The sequence below is a fragment of the Petaurus breviceps genome, unplaced genomic scaffold (assembly GCF_028583685.1).
Source record: "Petaurus breviceps papuanus isolate PSGF00001 unplaced genomic scaffold, PetGlider_PUasm1.0 37, whole genome shotgun sequence".
NCBI classification, from domain to species: domain Eukaryota; kingdom Metazoa; phylum Chordata; class Mammalia; order Diprotodontia; family Petauridae; genus Petaurus; species Petaurus breviceps.
In genome coordinates, this window is record NW_027186296.1 from 8,211,480 (window position 1) to 8,234,136 (window position 22,657).

Consider the following 22,657-nt stretch of genomic DNA (forward strand, 5'->3'; position numbering starts at 1 on the left):
TTTCTTTCTTTCTTTCTTTCTTTCTTTCTTTCTTTCTTTCTTTCTTTTCTTCTTTCTTTCCTTCTTTCTTACAACAAATTGAAGCTTTATGGCAACCCCATGTCAAACAAGTCTATTAACACAGTTTGTCCAATGGCATGTATTCACACAGTGTCTCTTGTCATATTTTGGTAATTCTCACAACATCTTAAAACTTTTCATTATTATCATATCTGTTATGGTGATCTGTCATCAGTGATCTTTGTTGTTACTATTGTAATTATTGTGGGGTGCCACAAACCATGCCCATATAAGATGGTGAGCTTAATTGATAAATGTTGTGTGTGTTCTGGCTGCTCCATTGATTGACCTATTTTTCTCCCTCTTCTTGGGCCTCTCTATTCCCTTGAGACCCCAAAATATTGAAATTAGGCCAATTATTAACCCCACGATGGCTTCTGAGTGTTTAAACAAAAGGAAGGGTCAAAGGACACAGCAAACTTCATTATTATCTTATTTTAAGAAATTGCCACAGCCACCTGAAACTTCCCTCAATCAGTCAGCAACCATCAACATGGAGGCAAGATCCTACACCAGTAGAAAGATTACATCTCACTGAAGGCTCAGTTTAAACAATAAACCATATTTTAAAAGGATGTACATTTTTTAGACATAGTACTTCTACATACTACAGTATAGTACAAATAAAACTTTTATATGCACTGGGAAATGAAAAAATTCATGTGACTCATTGTATTGTGTTATTCATTTTATTGCAGTGATATAGAACTGAACTCACAATATCTCTGAGGTATGTCTGTAATGGAAGTTATTCAAAACTGAATGCATCTGAGGGGCCATGGTATATATGAAGAAAGTTTTTTTTTCCCCCAATACTTGTTAGCTACATTTATTTCCCTTTATACTGTCTAGGCAAGATGGCATGAGAAAGTTGTTTGACTGTCAGTTTATTCTTTGTTCAATCTAATAGTATTCATTCATTAACTCAAATACACCCCTTTATTAACTACCTAATGTTTTCAAATCACTGTGCTAGTCACTTGGGATGAAAAAATGGAATAATGGAATAATAATAGTAGTAATGTTAATGCAGAACAACAAAAGAGGAAATTGGGTAGTCCAGAGTAACTGGAATGTAAACACGAAGATAAATGAAGAGTGATTTGATATAAGACTAGAAAGGCAGATTGAAGATAAATTGTGGAGGGCCTTGAATGTCAGGTAAAGAATGGGCTATTTCCCCCCCTAAGGGCAATGGGAAAGTCATTGAAGATTTTCTGGGAGCGAAGTGGTATGAAAATATTTGCTCATGAAGAAGATTAAGTGGCAGGATTTGTTTGTTTGTTTTTCTGATGAACTGGATGGGGGAAAGTCAGTAAGATGTCATCATATCTTGAAAATAGCTAATGAATACCTCAAAAACCTGGAGCACCTAAGTGCATCACCTGGGGTCACCTTCCATCATGTAGGGCAGTCCCACAGCAGAAGACTCTCCATTATGCTTTGTTCAACTTTAATAGTCAGTCAAAAAACTTGATTAGTTTAAAGCAAAGACAATTTTAAAGTCAAGTGGAATGGTGAGAAAAGTACTAACAAAACATTCCCTCATAAACCTGGGGCATATTTTTCCATAAATACCACATCAGCAGGGAATACGCATGGAGAAGCATGTATGTTGGAAATACATATAAACAAGTCACACAAATAGAGAAGGTGTGTGGCCAGGGCACATACATGGAGGAGGAACTCATTCTTTAACATTGTAGGAAGGTCTAACTGCTTCTGTTAGGGTTGCCCATTGCTGATTTCATAGCTTCCACCAAACACTGGTTATAAGCTGACTATGAAGTCCATGCCAGATTGTGCTTAACTGTAGTCCTTATCTTCAGGGAAAAATGGGTACTGCCTTGTTCTTTCAGCTAGTAGGCTTTTCCATTTCTTTTAGAAAAAACAGAAAACCTTTGCCCTAGGACATATAATAAGTTTCCTCCCTTCATTGCTTTAGCAGGAGATAACTAACTTCAGGTGCCAATCTCTTTAGAGTTTAGGTGAAAGAGCATGTTCTTCCAGTTGATTAAAGCTTGGAACTTTAGTCTTTTGGGATTTCTCTTCCTGAGGAATTTGAGTCCTTCAGTCAGAGAACTCTCTCTAGTTTATGGTAAGTATTCCATACACTTCCCAAATTTTAATATCTAAAGGTCAAACTATTAACAAAGCGATGATTATTTGCTGAATAATTATCAAATAGTTCTAGTTTTCAGAATTCATCAGTTTCCAAACCCTAAGTCTCTTTTGTTTCCAAACCCTCCATCAGTTTCCAAACCCTAAGTCTTTTTTGGCACAGAAAGACAATGCCAAGTCTAGAGGTCCAAGGTCATTTTCTCTGCTACTGTCTGAGTTGCATTCCTGGTCCCTATATACTTGCAACCAGATTTTCTGATTGTGGCTTTGGGACTTTGGGGAATTGTACTAAAAAGAGGACAACATAAGTTCTGTTACTGGGGTGAAGAAGGTTCATAATACTTGGGCGAAGTGAGAAAAGCCATGACTAAGCAGGAGAAACAGAGAGACTAGCTCTGGGAGGGGTTGATTTGGCTAGAGATCTTCTGTTCATTGTTTAAAGTCTAGAGAAGGGCTGTGTGCTATAACAGACTGAAGCTACTGGCTATCACCAATCCTTGGGATCAACTGAAGAACAATGGAAGTTTAAACTCCTCATCCTCTCCCAGAACCTATAGCAGGCAGAGATCTTCAACAGATTCTCCTTTAATTTCTTTAAGCTGTTTTTTCTTTTAAAAAAAATTATTTTGAACTTGAGAAACACTATTGTTCCTCAAAATGAGCATTTCCATATGCAAAGGTAGAATGGAAAAATAAAAGTCTATATGAAACTGTTTATTTCAATCCATAGTGCATATGTTTTTAAAAGTTTTTTTACTTATTTTATTTTAATTTTTGAAATAAAACAAGTATTGTTGTAACATACAGAATAAAAAAATGATTGCACATGAAAGTACAAATCCATTATGTACAGCTTGTTATTCCTTTTAAATATATAATAAAGTTATAATGTAAATTATGAATTATTTCAATTAATATTTTTGTTGAGTCTTTAGGTTTTTCCAAGTATATAATCATATCATCTGCAAAAAGGTATAGTTTTATTACCTCATTCCCTATTCTGGTTCCTTCTATTTCTTTTTCTTCTCTTATTGCTATTGCTAGGATTTCTAATACAATACTGAATAATGTTAGTGACAGTGGGCATCTTATTTCACACCTTGTAAGAACAAGGCTTCTAGCTTTGTTACAAATAATGCTTGTTGATGGTTTTAGATAATTTAAAAAAAATCAATTTTAGGAAAAAATCCATTTATACCATGCTTTCAAATGTTTTGAATAGAAATGGGTTTGTACTTCATCAATAGTTTTTTCTGCATCTATTAATATAATCATATGATTTTAAATTTTTTATTATTGATATAATCAGTTATGTTAATAGTTTTCCTTATGTTAAACCATCCCTGCATTGCTGATATAAATTCCACTTGATTATAATGTATAATCTTTGCAACATACTGTAATCTTTTAGGTAGCATTTTATTTAGGATTTTTGCATCCATAGTCATTAATAAAATTAGTCTATAATTTTCTTTCCCTGATTTTACTCTTCCTGGTTTAGGTGTCAATATCAAACCTGTTTTGTAAAAGGGATTTAGTAAGATCCCTTCCTTGCCTATTATTTAAAATAATTTATTTAATATTTAATTAGTTAAAATACTTTGAGTGCTTGATATAATTCATTTGTTAATCTACCTGGTCCTGGTGCTTTTGTTTTAGGAAGCTTATTTATGGCCTGTTCAATTTCTTTTCTAAAATATGTCTATTTAGATATTCTATTGCCTCTTCTGCTAATCTGGGCAATTTATATTTTTGTAAATATTCTTCCCCTCCACTTAAATTGTTAAAGTTATTGGCATAATTTAGCAAAATAAATCCTTATAATTACTTTAATTTCATCTTTGATGGTGGTATATTTACCCTTTTCATTTTTAATACTGCTGATTTGGTTTTCTTCTCTTTTTTAAAAATCAAATTAACCAATAGTTTATCTATTTTATTTAAATACAATCAACTATTTTAATTTAATTTAATTAATTCAATAATTACACTCAATTTTATTAATCTCAGCTTTAATTAAAAAAAATTCAATTTAGTGTTTAATTGGGGATTTTTAGTTTGTTCTTTTTCTAGTTTAATTGCATATATGATACATTGGGCTGCTCTTTCTCTATTTTATTGATGTAAACATCTAGAGATATACATTTTCCTCTGATTACTGTTACTATTCCATAGATTTTGATATGTTGTCTCATTACTGTTATTCTCTTTGATGAAATTAATTTAATTAAATTCTTTAAGATTAGGTTGCTTAATCTCCAATTAGATTTTACCTATGTTTCTATGTTCCTCTGTTAAAAATAATTTTTATTGCATTGTTATCTGAAAAGGATACTTTTAATATTTCTGCTTTTTTCATGTCCTACTATAAAGTAAATCTTTCTAAAGGTACCACAAGCCTCTAAGAAAAGAAATATTCCTTTCTATTTCCATTCAGTTCTCTCCAGATATCTATCATAACTACTTATCTAAAATTCTATTCACTTCCTTGATTTCTTTCTTATTTTTTTTGTTAGATTTATCTAGTTCTGAGAGGGGAAGATTAAAGTACTCCGCTATTATAGTGCTATCTATCTCCATATGTAATTTATTTAAATTTTCTTTTAGATGCTATAGTATTTGGTACATGTAGGTTCAGTATCAGTATTGCTTTGTTGTCTATAGTACCTTTTATCAAAATGTAATTATCTTGTTTATCTCTTTTAATTAAATCTATTTTAGCCATAACTCTGTCTGAGATCATGATAGCTACTCCTGCCTTTTTTTCATCAGCTGAGGTTTAATAAATTCTATTCCAACCCTCCATTTTAGCTCTGTGTGTATCTCTCTTTCTTCAATGTGTTTCTTGTAAACAACATATTGTTAGATTCTGATTTTTAATGCATTCTGCTATCCATTTCTGTTTTATGGATGGGTTTATCCCATTCACATTCAAAACTATAATGATAATTTGTGAATTTCTGTCCATCTTATTTTTGCTCACTATTGTCCTTCTTAGTATCTCTTTTTGCCTATCCGTGTTACCTTATCAGTTCCCCTTACCCCACCATTCTTCATTTTACCCACCCCTCTAAGAGTCCTTCCTTTATATTCTCCCCCTCCAACCTCCTAAATCTAAATCTATACATTTTTTAAAAGTACCTACCTTATCCTGTTCCCTAGTCTTCTTATTTCTTTATAAATTTAGAAGATTTTTATAACCTGTTAGATCTACATATTATTCCTTCTTTAATCCAGATCTGATGAGAGTAAGGTTCCAGCATTACTGGATCTCCACCCCTACTTACTTCCTTTGTATTAGTTCTTCCTTTCATGCTGCATTTGTAAAAGATAATTGCTCCTTTTTGCCTTTTCCTTCTCAATTTTGTTTTTTAGAATCACTCCATCATACTCAACTCAATCCCAACCTCTTTCAAACTGCCTTAGTATTGATGACAGTCTTAAGAGTATTGATAACATTTTCATATATAACAAGCAAACAGTTTGACCTTAATAAGTTCTTTACAATTAGTCTTTAACATTTTCTTATGTTTTTTTTCTGGATCTTTTATATAGGTTTTTCCATTTAGCTAGGATTTTTTTTTGTCACAAATACCTGAAAGTCTTTAAGGTCATTAAATGTCCATTTCCCCCCCTTATTCAGGATTATACTCAGCTTTACTGAGGTAGTTATTCTTGGTTGCAACCGCAGATCTTTCGATCTTTGAAATGTAATGTTCTAAGATCTATCATCTTTTAGTGTAGAAGCTGCTAGGTCTTGTGAAATCCTGAATGTATTTCCATAGTATTTCAATTTTTTTTTCCTTGTTGGTTGCAACATTTTCTCCTTCACCTGGGAGTTTTGACATTTGGCTATGATATTGCTGTAAGTTTTCTTCCTGGAATCCTTTTCAGGTAGTGTATAGTATTCCCCCCCCCCCATTTCTATTTTATCCTTTTGTTCTAAACTTCAAGGTACTTTTCTTTAATAATTTATTGTAAAATTTTATCAAGATATTTTATCATAATGTTTAGACATTCCGACAATTCTTATATTGTCTCTCCTTGATCTGTTCTCCAGATCACTTTTTTCCTAATGATGTTTCAGATCCTCTTCTATCATTTCCGTTATTTTTTATGTTTTATAATGACATTCTATACCCCTTGTCCAATTCTAGTTTTCAAGGAGTTATTTTCTTCCTTATGATTTTGAACCTCTTTTCCCAATTGGTTAACTTTTTTTTTCATAATTTTCTTGGATTGCTTTTATTTTTTCTTAATTTTTCTTTGATCTCTCTCATTTGATTTTTAAATTCCTTTTTAAGTTGTTCCAAAAATTCTTTGGGGGCTTGTGACCATTTGATGTTACTCTTTGGGGGTAGGAGTGACTTTTTTTTTAACCTCACTATCTTCCCCTGAATACAAACCCAGATCTTCTTTTATACCATAATAACTGCCTATGGTCAGGTTCTTTTTCTTTTGCTTACTCACTTTTATTTTATTTTTTGGCAGCTTCTTATTGTAATCAGCTTTTAGTCCTGATTTAGTACCAAATTGTGGGTAATTGTGCAAGCCTCAGGTCCTCCTTACTGTTATTTTCTGAATTATGTCCAATAGGATCAACCTCAGGCCCTCCTCCCCTCCTCTAAGCCACAGTTAGGTCCTCTAGCCACACTGTCTCAACAGTGTTCTTTCTCCCTGCAGGGCACTGCACTCACCAGACCTGTGTGCTCACTCTTTCTCACCCATAGCCATAGATTGGTCTGTGTTGCTATGTGCTTTTAAAAGAAATATGTAATCATCTCAGCCCATTACTTTCAAAACTGTCCTCCTTTGTTTATGCTTCCTTTTGCACTCATCACAATATTTAAGTGGCCCTCCTCTGATTTCTTTTTGTTCTTTTTGCACTTCATCCTTCCTTTCCTTCCAGGAAAGAAAACAGGGGGGGAATGGATCAGTTCCTTTCTGAATAACAGCTTCTTTGCAGTTGATCCTTTTTCACAGATAGAAAACTTGTGCTGTGGATTGTGGAGTCAGTAGCTTCAGTGGAGATTGGGGAGGGGGGGGAAAGTAAGGTGGTGTCAAAGAAAGTAAAGTGCTAGGATCCCTATCCAGCAAATAATGACTGTCACTGTGAATATGTGTCTAATAGACAATAGAGATCTTGTTTGCCTATAGTTCGGAAGCAAATAACCCCCGGGAAGTGATATTTCTGGAATTCTCAGAGCCTCTATTATGTGAGCAACAATTATGTGCTCAAAGCCAGAGAACTTCTTACTAAGAATAACAATCTTTCACCTTTGTATCCCACAATATTTTTTGATTCCTTTTCTTTTACATTGTTAATACTATGGGATGTTTTCTTTGCTACAAAATGGTAGTGAGAGCATTTTTGCAACAGAGTTGCAATAAATGGAAGTTTTTGTGCTATCCATATTTCAGAGCCCTCTTCTGAATTTATAATGTTATTATTTAAGCATTCTTTCCCATCTAGTTTTTACAATGGATAGAAGTGTGTGTGTGGGGGGTGAGGGCCAGTAAAGTCAATGAAAGGAGGGAGAGACCCATATGGTAGTTAATATTAATAACATGTTTCTATAGTCCTTTAAAGTTTACAAAGCGCTTTTCTCATCACCTTAAGTGGCAGGTAGTGCTAGTATTATCCCTATTTTACAGATGAGAAGAGTGAGGTTCAGGAGAGTTATGTGACCTACTCATGGTCATAGAGCTAGTAAATGTCAAGAAAGTAATAAAGGCACTGGATCAGGAATTAGAGAACTTGGGTTCTATTCCTAAGTGTGTCACTTAATCATGCTATGAAATGCTCTTTACTTCCATGCCAATAGCAGTTTGATAAGCTCAGAGCAACTAGATGTGCATCTAAAGTACACAGACCTTCGACTTCCATTCTTGGGAAGGTCTGTGATCTAGGTGTGCTTCCTAAGTCAAGTAGCCAGCCTGGAAAATAGCATGAAGATTTGTATATTTCATAATCCCTAAACATAAAGACCTATTAGAAAAGCTCTCTATCTCTAAAGGCAACTGATTAAGATGGCTTCTGAAGATAGAGTAGATTCTAGGTCTCTGTTGGCCATGTTCAACAGATTTTGGCTCTCAAGGTTAATCTCTAAATCCCTTTGGGCAGGTTAATATTTCACTCAACCACCCCCAAGAAGGAGGTGAATGACTTCTCTCTTGTTTGTACAAAACAAATGTCCTTGGTTTTCCTGTTTCTAAGAGAGGTTGGGAATCAAGTCAATTATCTCCACCCTTTGTCTATCTGAAAACTATATAATCAGAATCAAGAGGGGGTGGGGAGGAGGTTTCTGAGAACTCTCTACCAGGGAAGAAACCACTGGAACCCTTCTCCAGTAAGGGAAATTGACTGATTTTGTAAGAATTCTTTTCTATGGAATAATCTAATCTAAACTAACTTAATCTAGCCTATCAGTCTGTCTATTTATCATTTACTTATCTATCTGTCTATTTATCATTGAATTTATCTATCTTGTGTTTCACAGATATTAATTGATTAGTTATTTAACACTAACTATTGTGGGATGGTCCTTCCTCTCCTACTTGAAGTCCTTGGTTCCAGACCAAAGAGCTAAATGAAAATAAACTAGGCTGTCAAAGCCACTTCTACAACCAAGGTTTAATGGTAGCTGTCAGTGAGATGACAATTCCTCCCACCAAGATTAACAGAAGGAAACTTGTGAGCCTAATCTTTCAATGCCACCCCCCCCCATTCCAAATGTGTTAGAGGCTTCAGATTGGATAAAGTTTTCTTAGACTAGAATTGGGTGTAGGTAAATTAGGAAATCTTGGAATATTTCAACTTGAAAGTGCTTAGGAGGATGAATGGGTTTGTCCTTGTGACTTCCTCACTATTTTGTTGTCAATTGTACCACTTAGAAACAGAACAAAAGCTATTTATGAAGGCAGGAATATATGGCTTGTATAATCTCTTCATTCTATGGAAGATCACTTGGGAAAAAATATGAATCTAAAGCTATATCCAGTAAAATTTTACCCCTGGTACTAATAATAATTTAATAATTTAACACCACACTGTGTGGCTTGTGAAGTCAGTGAGAGAGAGAGAGAGAGAGAGAGAGAGAGAGAGAGAGAGAGAGAGAGGGGAGGGAGAAATATGCTGGTTAGATACTTTTTGGGTCAATATGGTATTTTTGCTTTCTTGGACAACTTGTATGATAGAGGAGGACAGAAGAGCTTCTGTTGCATCTAGAGGAAACTTTCTGATAGCCAGGTAAGTTCACAATCAATCAGAGGCAAACTATGTTGGTGCTTTCAATTTGGATGAATATGTAGACATGAGAGTAAAAAACTGTGATGATATTTCCTGCCCTAAACTGCTACCTGGGGTGCATCAGTTCCCAATGGTCAAGCTGCTTTGTAAACACTATTCTCAGTAGACAAAGTAGATAGACTACCTTGCAATGCCTTAATTTCAAGATGATATGTGTGGGCTGGACTGTTGGGGTTGAATTGTGCTGATCAGTGGGGCAAAGTCAAGGTTAATATCAATGACAGAAGAACTTTACTTATCAACCTTTTTTTTTGTAACTCTTTGGCAAGCAATGTTATACATGACCATAGAGTGTACCAGAATCTGAATGTTGTGGTAACCTGACTTTTTACTACATAAAAAGTTAAGTTTTCAGTGATAAGGATGAATTCTAAACCATTCCATTTTCCTATAATATCCCAGTGACTAGAATCTGCCACTTCATTATTCACTTATCAACAGTCATCTCTTGTAAGGCAATTTGGATTTAAATCTTAAGAGTCTATTGCAGGATTGGCAGAGACTTTTGGATGGATTGATGTCTCCTGACTACTTAACCAATAATGCTCTTATGACTTGTACATGACGTGTATACCTTTCACTAATATTGAGAGAGCCCAGTTTAAAATGATTCCACCAGGTTTTCCCCAATATTTTTTCATACCCCTTATCTATGCTAAGAAAGACTAACTAACTTGAATAAAAAAGAAAGACTTGAGACAGCTGTATGACCATCTTGATCCTCAACTAATGACTCTTTAATATCTTGGTTGTCCTCTTCCCATTGTCTCTGGTTACCTCAAACTTTGAAAAGCAAGTCTTTCTCCATAGCAAGACAAGTTAGCATGTGATCATAGTAAATAAAGCCCTGATAACATTTTCTCAAATAACTCAAGTAGGAAACATTCTCAGGGTGATCCAAATGTAATGAATAATGATGGTATGGAAGGACCTGACAAACTTTGGGAATGCTTTATTCACAGAGTGACATATAAGCAAAATAATGTCAATAGGAATTGTGTGTCATTTATATGTGCATATAATATAATAGTAAACATTAGTATTTATCTGAACAGTAGACTTCAATCTGAGAATACCCTTCCTGTTACCCTCTGCCAATAAAACAAATTCCATTGAACTCTGATCTTTTATCAGCTGCCATTTTGTTTTGAACTAGCGTGGACTAATTCAAATTGAATCTGAATGTGAGTGGTATCTGAGATATGGGAAGGGTAAGCAGCATAGGAAAGCCAGACTAGACACCAGAAAAACATTTTTTGGCAAATACTAGATGTATGATTTTGGGCGTATCACAATTCTCTAAGGTTCAGTTTTCTCACTCTTAATGTAAAAGTAATATAGTTTCACTACTGACATAAGAGAATTATTGTCATGGTCAAATTAGATATTTCATACCAAGTACTTTGTAACAAAAAAAAATTATAAACTTAAGCCATCCTCTTGGGTTCCTTTTCCCTTAACCATTTTGTGATGACTTAATTTTAGTGTCAGAGTTTTTAGGGTATGTTTGATAGCCCTTATTAGCTATTGCCATCTAGTGGCTGATAGTACAATTCTATATCAACTGCTTAAAACCAATAAAACTTTATCATGGAATCAATGGACAGACCATAGTTTTAGAGCTACCAGTGACCTTAGAGGTTATTGAGTCCAACTCCTCTTTTGAATATAAGGTAACTGAGGCTGAGAAGGGTTTTAATAACTTAACTAAGGTCACACACCTAGAAAGTAGCAGAGTTGCTATCCATATCCAGGTAAGTTAATTCTAAAATGAATGCTCAATCAGTCAACCAATCAAAAAGCATTTTTATGAGTCAGATCCATTGCTAAGTAATGGGGATACAAGTATAAATGTGAGACAGGTCCTGTCCTCAAGGAGGGTATATTCTACTAGGGGAATTCAACATTTGTTGGGGTAATGGTAGCCAGGAAAGGGGGTTTTGTTCTCAAGAGTCAGAAGGATTGTGAGTAGAGTCATATAGCACAGTAGATTTGTCATGTCCTTTTCAATAATAGTGATAATACTAATTTGATTATTTTTTCCTGAGAAAGAGGCTGAAAGTTGGCAGGGGAGTGTGTGGGCTGCAACAGGGTAGATGGCAACATACTCCTACTATCTAGGTCTGACATATTGTTGGATGGTTGAATAGGAAGATGCTATTCAGAAGGATCACTAAATAAAGAAGACTAAGGTCAGGATCAACTCATTCACTTTCTAATCTGGACAATTCTGTGGTCTCCAAACTGAATGGATTAACCTGCCTGTGGTGGTTGTGGGGGCAGAGTCTCTGGACATCTGGATAGGAGGATAAATGTTCCTGGTAGAGAGAAGATGATAGAAAATCAGACAGCCAGATGCCCCCTGATGGCCAAGCACTGGTATCTTGGTGGACATGCCATGCTAATGGTTAATAGTCTGTGATTTAAGGGATTAGGAATGAGGAAGGATCAAAATTCATGACTCCAGACCCATAGTGGGAACCTTGAGGTTATAGAATTCTGCTGTCTTGCCAAAAAGAAGACAAAGGAAGAAAAGGAACAAAATTTCCTTATTTATTTGTCTTACATTTAGAAGCATGTCCTATAATGGTTTTCATATCCTTCATCCTCTAGCCCTTGGCAGGAACGTCTGGTTGGGAGAGATGGTGATGTTTCTAAAGGGCATGGGCCCTCTTTTGCTGTTCTTCATCCTGGGACTTTGGCTGGTTTCGCCTTCTTTGACACAAGAAAATGACAGGGAGAGACATTTCCTGACTCAGCACTTTGACTTCAAACCAAAGGGTCGGAATGACAAGTACTGTGAAAAGATCATGAGACAGAGAGGTTTGACCCAGCCCTGCAAAGATGTGAATACCTTTATCCATGGTGATTACCCCAGCATCAAGGCTGTCTGTGGAGATAAAGCTGGGAATCCCTATAGAGAGGGAAGGTTTAGGATAAGCAAGTCACCGTTTCAGGTCACCACCTGTCATCATCACGGAGGGTCCCCAAGACCTCCCTGCAAGTACAGGGCCACTCCTGCCTTTAGATATATTGTCATTGCCTGTGAGCATGGCTTACCTGTCCACCTTGAACATACTATCATGGCAAATTAATTTACATAAAGAGTTCGGCAACCTAAGACATAGGTGCCCTAAGTGGTACTTAGATTGATATCAGTGCTGTATTATTATCACATCCCTGATGCCAGATTCCTGATCCTTTTCTAATTGACAAGTAGCTGTATTTTTTTTTTCAAATATGCTACTCTTTTCATACCTCCAGCATTCTAGTCTTGGGATGTTGGTAAATTCCTTTGGCAGGATTGCCAACCCTTGATCTTTATGCTTAGTAAGATCATTGATTTTTGCTACTTCTGCTTTCATTGTAAGCAACTGCAACTCCATACTTCTTCTTTAATGTTAAGTCCTTAAATGTAGGAGTGTTAATAACACTCATTCTGGGTCTCTTAAAAGTTGAATTGCTTAGTTTCTTCTGTTTTTAGCCTTTGAGCACTTTGAATAAATAAAATATTCCTGAAATCAGTAATAATCAGTCTTCTCACTGGCTCATTGAATATTAAACTTGTTTCTTATTCTCACTCACCTGTTTCCTTAGAGGAAAAACCAATAACATGGAAACCCTTTTCTTTACTCTATATCTCTGTATCAGTATCTGCTAGAAATTGTTGATTTGTGAACCTTATAATTGTCTCTAAAGTTAGTGTTGATTAGATACCCTTATCAAAGCCATTTGAAAAAAATCCAATAGTTCTAGATCTCTAGGCAAAGAATTTAGGTGAGTCAGGACATTTCTTGGAATTTAGGTGGGTCAGGAGATAGCCTTGGAAAATCGAAGAATAGTAGGTTACTTTCCCCATATGCAATTGAGAGACGGCCCAAAAGATCTCTATGATAGTCCTGCCTATTGACAGACCTCACATTGATAGTGGAAGATAGAGAAATGGGTTAATACTTCCTGGAGTCATTATAGGAATCTTCTTACTTCTAGTTCCTTAGTTAGAAACTTGAGTTCTATTGAAACGCATCAACTGCCTGAAATAGGAGAAAGAAGAAGCTTCTTAAATATTGAAGTTGAGAAATCTACCATTATCCAAACCTTTACTGTCAGGAATGGTCATAAAAATCCCTCAAAGAAGAATTCTATCACAATAGAATTCTAGAACATCTTTATTCATTGCTATTACCCTGATTTGGGACTCATGTAGGCCATTACTTTTATCAAAGACAGAGAGAACAAGATATATAGATCATTAAAAAGGAAAAAAACATATATGTTTATTTCTATGTTAAAATCTCTCTAGCTGTAATGTCTCTCAACCACCTTAAATAGCCCATTTATGACATTAATAGCTTAGTCAGAGGTGAGGAACCTGTGGCCTCAAGGCCACATTTGGCCTTCTAGGTTCTTGGGTATGGCCTTTTGACTGAGTCCAAGTTTAACAGAACAAATCTTTTTATTAAGGGGATTTGTTCTGTGAAGTTTGGATCCAAAGGGTCACACCTGAAGACTTAGAGGGCCACATGTGAACTCAAGGCTGCAGCTTCCCCATCCCTGGCTTAGACTTTTGATATGATGTTGGTGACACACTGGAGATTCATAAGTAGTTTTTCTCACAGGATGGAAGTACTTCGTTGTCTACTTAAGGGGCTAAATGGAAGGTGGCTATCCTGATAACATTCAGCTACAGGACACATGCAGTTGAAACATTCAATTTTACATAAACAAATGCTCTATACACAGTGATATGCCAATTTAGCAATTCAAGTAACTGTATATAAGACCCAAGTCATGGAAGGTATTAAAGTACTTCTCATCACAGTTTGGCTTTCCTGGCCCTGTAATTAGAACATAGGATTCCAAGATGTTAAATTATTTGAAAAAGAATGAACTCAAGGAATAAGATTGTATGCAAGTTGGACAAAAGATATCTTTAGGATTATACCCGTGTTTCCCCGATAATAAGACCTATCCCGAAAATAAGCCCTCCCCTTACTGTGTAAGATTCCTCTAAAATAAGCCCTCCCACGAAAATAAGCCCTATTGAGATTGCTACTGTAGTGAAGGTGATCCCCTGCGCTACACGCTACATTATGGTACCCTCTGTATGCACCGTTCCTCCCCCCCCTGAAACGCACGCCGCGCTCCGAGCTGCATCCAATCAGAGCTGCAGCAGTGAGCGCGTCATCCTGTTCTTCCCCAGTGATTTGCTTGCTGGCGCCATTGAGAGCAGTGCTGCGGAGGATAGCTGAGGCAGGACAACATAAAAACCTGGTATGTAAGCGGGAGTGAGGGGGCATGATGGAGGATAAAAAGGGCATGATGGAGGAAAAAAGAAGAACTCAGGGGGCATGATGGAGTGAAAAGAAGGACTGATGGTCATAATTTTATTATTCTGTCTGTTTTGACCCCCAGACATGAGTGTAAAAAGGAAGAGCTATACTGTTGAGTATAAGAAAGCAATTGTAGAGGAGTCACATGGCAAGAATCTTGCAGTTTTCTGTAAAGAAAAACTTTTGGATCTTCGAATGGTCAGAAAATGGAGAGCCGATTATAATAACCTCAATCAACAGGTAGATGAGGGAAAAGGGAAAAAGCGCAGCTCTGGATCAGGTCGGCAGCCCTTATATCCTGACTTGGAGATCCTCATTGGTGAATGGATTGCTGACAGGAGAGCAAAGGCCTTGGTTGTGCGCAGGGCTGATACCGTATTCAAGCATTTGCCCTTTCAATGGCACCAGAGTTTGAAATGGTCTCAGAAGGATTCAAAGCATCACAACACTGGTTGGACGGTTTCCTTCAATGGTATGACCTGTCCCTAAGAAGATCAACAACACTGTTTAAGCTGGAAGATGCTGAAGTTATTAAACGTGCACTTGCATTCAAGTCCTTTATTGATAGGATCGACATTTCCAAGTACCAAACCTGCAATATGATGGCTTTGGATGAAACTGCAGTGTTTATGGGACAAGGATCTCAAACAACAATTCATCACAGGGGTGCAACATCAACCTACATTCCCATCACTGGGTATGAAAGTGCACGGGTCACCTGTGTTTCGGCAATTCGTTTGGATGGAAAGAAAGCCACACCTCTAATCATCAGTAAGGGCAAGAAAGATAAGATTGAACGTGTATCTGGCATTTACGTTCTTGAAACTGAAAAATCCTGGTGTACACAAGCCATTATAAGAAAGTGGGTTGATTTAATGCTGCCACTTGTTATGCGAGGTAACCAAAGAGGTCTGATAGTCTGGGATTCAGCCAGCACTCACCGCGCTAAAGAAATGAAGAACTTTCTTGCAGAGAGAAGAATAGATCAAGTAATGATTCCTGCAGGAATGACTGCCTATCTCCAGACCCTTGATATTGCAATAAAGAAGCCATTCAAGGACCATTTGCGCATGGAAGTCAATGACTACATTGAAAATAGAATGGAAAGAAATCAGCGTGGAAACTTTGTGAAGCCCTGTCTGCAAGAAGTTGTGACTTGGGTGAAGAAGTCATGGGATAAAATTACTGACAGCTGTGTCGCCAAGGCACTATGAGCAGGTTACCTGGACAAGACATATTCATTTAAAGAGAGCTATATTGCTGGACATGACAGATTGGGTCCACTTCTTCTGAAGGAAATGGAGGCGCAAGACATCCAGGACGGAATTCAGGGTATGGACACTTACGACGATGTTGTTGAAGAAGATGACATGATCATTATTGAATAAAGGTACATTTTTTTGTTCACATTTACCTGTTTATTAAAATTGCTGTCAATGTTCATTAAAATAAGCCCTCCCCTGAAAATAAGCCCTCTGGTGTTTTTCTGTCCAAAAAAAATAATAAGACAGTGTCTTATTATTGGGGAAACACGGTAGCTCATAGCTGGAAATGATCACAACTTACATAAATATCTTTCTTCTGTTCCTGAAAACATATGGGTTTTGTAGAATATAAGGAACCTCTACTATGTACCTCTAAGGTTCATAATGCCCATAATGATTGCACACTCAGTGTAGCCTAAGGCTGAAATGCAACAAAGTATAGATAAATTCTCTGCTGCTTGTGCTAATTTTGGCTCAACAATGAACACCAAGAAAACAGGTTCTTCACCAACTAGTACAGCACCATCCATATGAGGAACCATTGGTTACAGAAAATGGAGAAATTCTGAATGCTGTGGATAAGTTAATACTTTCTAGGGACATATGCATAGATGATGAAGTTCATACAAGCATTGCCAGAGCTAGTTCAGTGTTTGGGACATTCCAAAGGAAAGTGTTGGAGAGAAGAGGTATTAGACTACCTACCAAACTGAAGGTCTACAGATCCATTGTGCTGACTTCGGTGTTGTATGCCTGTGAAACCTGGACAGTATACCAGGGCCATGCCAGGAAACAGAATGAATTCCATTTGAATCATTTTAGGAATATTCTGAAGATCTCATGTCAAGATAAGGGTCTGGACACTGAAGTCCTTTTTGGAGTTGACTTGCCAAGCATTCAAACTTTGTTCCAGAGAGAATAACTCTGATGGGCTGGCCACATTGTTTAAATGCCAAACATATGTTTGCTATTTTTATGGAGAACTCACGCAAGGCAAAAACTCACAAGGAGGTCAGAAGAAGCAATACAAGGACACCTTGAAGGTCTCTCCAAAGAACTTTGGAATTAATTGTGAAGCATGTGAGGCATGGGAAACACTGACACAGGACCACCCAGCATGGCAGGCCTGCATCAAAGGGAACACTGTGTTCTATGGGCAAAGCAGAATTACAGTAGCTTAAAAGAAATGTAAGCTTCACAAATTGAAAGACATCTCCATTCCAAATGTTATTATGGATTTTTTGTGTCTGACTTGTGGCAGAGCCTTCTGAGATCATACTTGTCTTATCAGCCATGGTTGGACACTTTGTACCTTGACCCCAATATAGTGGTGTCATTTGGGTCCTCTTCAAGAACAAAAGACAGCAACCAAACAACTATATAATCTCCTAGGCTCTTTTCAACTCTAACAAAAAGCATTTTATGTATCTTTTTTTTTTGAGGGGGGAAGGCAAGGCAATTGGGGTTAAGTGACTTGCCTAAGGCCACACAGCTAATAAATGTGTCAAGTGTCCGAGGTCAGATTTCAACTCAGTCCTCCTGACTCCAGGACCAGTGCTCTATTCAATGCACCACCTAGCTGCCCTGAGAAAGTATTTTGATAACAAGTTTTTTAGGTTAACTCACCAGTGATTATATTCAGATATAAGAGAGAGAAGAAATGACATGTTTTTTTTTACTACCTAAGGCTAAAACTTTCTTTTTTTAATTGAGGAACAGTGAGGTCCAGTGAAGATAGGCCTGGGCTAAGATTTGATGACAGGCATACTTTGGTCTTGGGACCAATTTCCAGAATATCAGTCAGAGGCAGATTAATATAAAATCTGGAAGGTGGCCCAAGGTACAGATCATTTATGAGACCCTAGCTCTCCATTTTATATTACTGCATTGTAAATCATGACTGAGCATTAGGGATAGCCCCTTTTGACTGCGTTGTGCCACTTTTTCTTAATCTACTCTTGATTTCCAGTGACTTCCCTTTGAAATTTCAGGCTGGAAATGGACATTGACCCCATTCCTCCCCAACATAGGATTTCTCCTCATCTCAAATACCATTTTTTTGTGATGGTTTAAAAAAAATTTTTTTGTGTGTGTTTGGTTTTTGTAGTGAGTTAACAATATGGTCAAGATTATGGATTAGATCTTTATATGGACCATCTAGGTCCTCTTTGTGGGTTAACTGTTACACAAATACATGAGGTAGCTACGTGGTATAGTGAATAAAGCACCAGCCCCGGAGTCTGGAGAAGAGCAGAGTTCAAATCCAGCCTCAGACACTATAATGACCCTGGGCAAGTCACTTAGCTTTTTTTTTTTTTGCCTCCATTTCTTCATTTGTAAAATGAGGATAATAATAGCATCTATCTTGTAGGACTATTGTGAAAATGAAGTAAGATGATAATTGCAAAGTGCTTAGGTTAGTGTCTGGCACACAATATGTGCTATACAAATGTTGTCATGCAGTCATTTCAGTCATGTCTGGCTCTTCATGACCCCATTTGGGGTTTTCTCAGCAAAGATATGGGAGTGGTTTGCCATTTCTTACTCAAGCTCATTTCAGAGATGAAGGAACTGAGGTGAAGAGAGTTAAGTGATTTGCCCAGGGTCACACAACTAGTAAGTGTCTGAGGTGGGATTTAAATTCTTGCAAATGAATCTTCCCTACTCCAGCCCTGCCCCTTCCCACACTCTATTCACAGTACTACCTAGCTGCCCTAATTATATAAATGTTAGTTGTTATTGTTATTATTATTATTAGTTTTACAAAGTCTAGGATAAGAAACAGTGGACAGAGAAATATAACCATGTCACTGCTATTGGAAAATCAGAAGAAGCGATGCCCTGAAGAGACTTCTAGGTGATGATAGAGTACTGAACTGGAGTCAGGAAGACCTGAGTTCAAATAAGTTACCAGTTGGGTCTCTCTTCAAATCACATAACTCTCTTCAAGTCGCTTAACTTAACCTACCTCAGTTTCCTCATCGATGAAATGGTAATAATAATAATACCTACCTCCTAGGGTTTTTGTCAGGATAAAATGAAATAGTATTTGTAAAGTACCTTATAAATCTTAAAGTAGAATAGAAATGCTGTTATTATTATTGGAGTCAAAAGTCTCTCTGGGCATTGCTATTTGTGTGATCTTAGATCTAAGCTGCTTGTCTTTTCCAAGCTTCCTTTTCCACATTTGTAAAAAAAAAAAAATGGTGGTGCTATCTACTCTGCCTAGCTCACAGATGTGTTTTGGAAACCAAATGAGGATTACTTCCAGTTTTGAGAATGAATGTCATTGTTTTCCTTGAAGTGTGGAGATTAAGGTACAAAAGCAACTATGAGTAGTGGGAGAGTGGGTCCAGGTATAGGAGTGGGAAGGGATAAGAACAGAAAGAAAGTGAAAAAATATAGGATTGTTGAAAGTACATGAAGGGGCAGATAGGGACCATGAAGTATGACCCTTTATCATCACCAGAAAGTCCGACAGCTTCCTACATGAGGAGTTTATAAGAAAAACTGTTTAAATTCTTTCTTAGGCAGTTGGTATTGATAAGCAGATGGGTAGCACAGTGGGTAGAGCATAGTACTTTAATTTAGGAAGGCCTGAGTTCAAATCTTGCCTCAGACACTTACTAACCATATGTCGCTGAGAAAATTGCTGTTATCTTTCCTGGTCTCAATTTCCTCTTCTGTAAATTGGGGCTAATAATAGCACTTACATCACAGGATTGTTGTGAGGATCAAATTAGTTAATGCATGTAAAGTGCTTTGAAAACCTCAAAGTGCTATATAAATGCTAGTTTATTACTTAGCAGATGGTTTTACCCACAATTCATCTTGAAATTCTCCTCTTATTTAGTACATTGATGGTGTGAGAGGTACTTTTATTATTATTACTATGTTGTTCATGCCTTAATTTCTTCAACAAGGGTTGCTCCACTATTGCCATGTGCAAGACACTATGTTAGGCGCATGCGCGCGCGCGCACACACACACACACACACACACGCAAGCACCCAAGTACACAGACCATACTGATTAACAAGCTTGACAAAGGTTCTGGCTTTTATTGCCACGGGGAGGATATCAAAGGAAAAAGAAAACTGAAATCAAAAAGAAAAATTCATCTTTTTCTACTCTATCTCTGAACTTCAATTGAATCTGTCAATCATAATAAAATAAAGAAGATTTGTGTAACTGTGAAAATTCAACATGCCTATACTTTGTGAGATATAAATTCATCCCAATTCTTGGGATGAGGAGATTTTAAGGAATTCAGTACTCCCTAAAGAGCACAGTGGCCAAGGAGAAGTTACATATACAGGAATCAGCCAAGCAGCCTCCCAGTTTCATGCAGTTATTATGTATAGCTATCTTTTAGTCATATATGATGCTTTCTTTTCAGGACCTGACCAGGAGGTTTCATCAGGGTTATCTGCAGCTCTCTCCATAAACAAAGGTAAACTGGAGCCTTGCTCCTAGACCTAAATCATCGTAGGATCCCTGGTATTTAACTTCTCTCAGATGAAACTCTACCTTAGAATGGAGAAAGTATTTGGAAACTGAATCACTTGGGAGCAATGCCGTGAAAAAGAGAAGCAAGAATAGTAACATCTGTGAATGGAGGGGATAGCTAATGGAGATTCACAGGATAACAGAGTATTAGAGATTAGTAAAATATGAGCTTCTTGAGGGAAGTGACGGTGTTTTTTCTTTTTCATATCCTCAGCTCTTAGCACAATGCCTGGCACATAGTAAGCACTTAATAAACATTTCTTGATTGATTAGAGAGGAAAACAACCTTAGAGATGACCTAGACTAGGAGTTCTTAACTTTTATGTGTTATGAGGCTCCTTTTGCAGCAGGGAAGCCTATGAACCCCTTCTCAGAATAATGTTTTAAAATGCATGAAATAAAATATGTCGAATTATAAAGGAAAACAATGATGTTGAAATAAAGATGTAATTGTTCTTCCATTTCAAGTTCATGGATGACTTGAAATCTATGGTCAGCTATCCCTGCCAAAGAACCTCTGATCTAGAACAACTAGGAAATGAAAGCTAGAGAAGAATCAGTATGTAAGAGGGGAAAAGTAGAATATGGAAGTATAGAATAGGGATATTTTGTCTTTTGGCAAGGGATGGGCAGTCCATCCTCCATCCTTATGGTCTACTCTCCTGCCTCTTGCCTTGTTCTCTTTTTAGGGGCCCCTAACTAGGCAGAAGATAATGGCCATGCAGGGGATCCGATCATTGCTGCTGCTGTTGGCCTTGCTTGGCTTATGGCTGGTACAGCCCTCTTCTGGCCAGAGTCGGAGGTACCAACAGTTCCTGCGACAACATGTGGACCCTTATAGTGAAGGTGGTGATGCTACGTACTGCACCCAGATGATGCACAGGAGACGAATGACTGTGCCAAAATGCAAGCCCGTTAACACCTTCATCCATGAGGACATTTGGAACATCAACAGTATCTGCCATACCACTGGCATCAAATGCAAGAATGGCCAGATGAACTGCCATGAAGGCATTATGAAGATCACAGACTGCAGAGTGACAGGTGGCTCCACTTCCCCAAATTGTAGGTATCGAGCCATGGCCAGAACCAGGCATGTTGTCATTGCCTGTGAGAATTCAGAGCCTGTGCACTTTGATGGGTGAGAGCCATCCTGCTGGCTTCATCCCAGCCTCACTTCACACTTTCTTATTGTCTGCTAGTGAAAGATGGGAGCTGTCCTAGGCCTTCTTCCCCAATATCCTTTGCTTATTCTCCTATAATCAGTTCATGACTTTGTATACTTTGACCTTAAAGGAAGAGAAACAAAGTCTGCAAAAGACCTGGGTTATACCCCTTAACAAACCTCCTTGTATAGTTGTGGAATGGTTAAATCTTTTTTTTCCTTCTCCCTGTTCCCTTGACAGGAGAAAGGATGAATAGTGATACTTTTACCTAAATATATATATGTATACATATACATGTGTATATATATTCCTTCTTCCTTTGCAAAATATTTTTATATGTCATTTTCTCATGTGATTGTCATAATACCCCCAATAACACCAACATACCAGAGGTGTTAAATACTAGGTCCATGTGTAGCCTGTAACACTCCTGAGTGTGGACAAAACTGTAATTACAAAAATGTAATTGGGAAATATTTAACAAAGTAAATAAAAATACAATAAAATATAGAGAATAGTACATTTTAAAACTAAGTCAATATAAGGCCCGCAGGATCCCTTTTTCTATTATATAATGGTCCTTGTTTCTATTTAAGTTTGATACCACTGTTAATAGACTATATATTGTGACTAAGGTTTTTACTAAGCACTTTTTGAGCTTCATAACAACCCAATAGGTATCATTCCCATCCCTCTTTTATGGCTGAGGAAACTGAAGCTGAGAGAAAGTGCCTTATCCACGGTCTCACCAAAAATTTTTGGAGGCAGAATTTGAATCCTGGTCCCTCTTGACTTTAAGTGTAGACCTTTTTTTATACCACGACCCAAGGAATACTATTATTCTCACTTGAAAGCTGGCGAGTCCGAGGCGTAGAGTGGTCAAAAGGCTAGTCA

The 22,657-nt window shown here is 37.1% G+C and overlaps 2 protein-coding genes across 2 annotated transcripts in view; both read left to right on the top strand.

Annotated features, from left to right (window-relative positions):
- Positions 1-13,021, top strand: part of ANG (angiogenin) — a 15,528-nt gene extending 2,507 nt beyond the window's left edge. The window contains exon 3 of the mRNA XM_069097721.1: positions 12,104-13,021. Coding sequence (XP_068953822.1) covers positions 12,133-12,585 — 453 coding nt within the window. The 5' untranslated portion in view covers positions 12,104-12,132 and the 3' untranslated portion in view covers positions 12,586-13,021. The remainder of the gene's footprint in view (positions 1-12,103) is intronic.
- Positions 1-22,278, top strand: part of LOC138168838 (ribonuclease 4-like) — a 24,784-nt gene extending 2,506 nt beyond the window's left edge. Inside the window, exons 3-4 of the mRNA XM_069097722.1 lie at positions 20,488-20,541; positions 21,287-22,278. Of these exons, the coding sequence (XP_068953823.1) occupies positions 21,311-21,742 (432 nt within the window). The 5' untranslated portion in view covers positions 20,488-20,541; positions 21,287-21,310 and the 3' untranslated portion in view covers positions 21,743-22,278. The remainder of the gene's footprint in view (positions 1-20,487; positions 20,542-21,286) is intronic.
- The last annotated feature ends 379 nt before the right edge of the window (positions 22,279-22,657 follow it).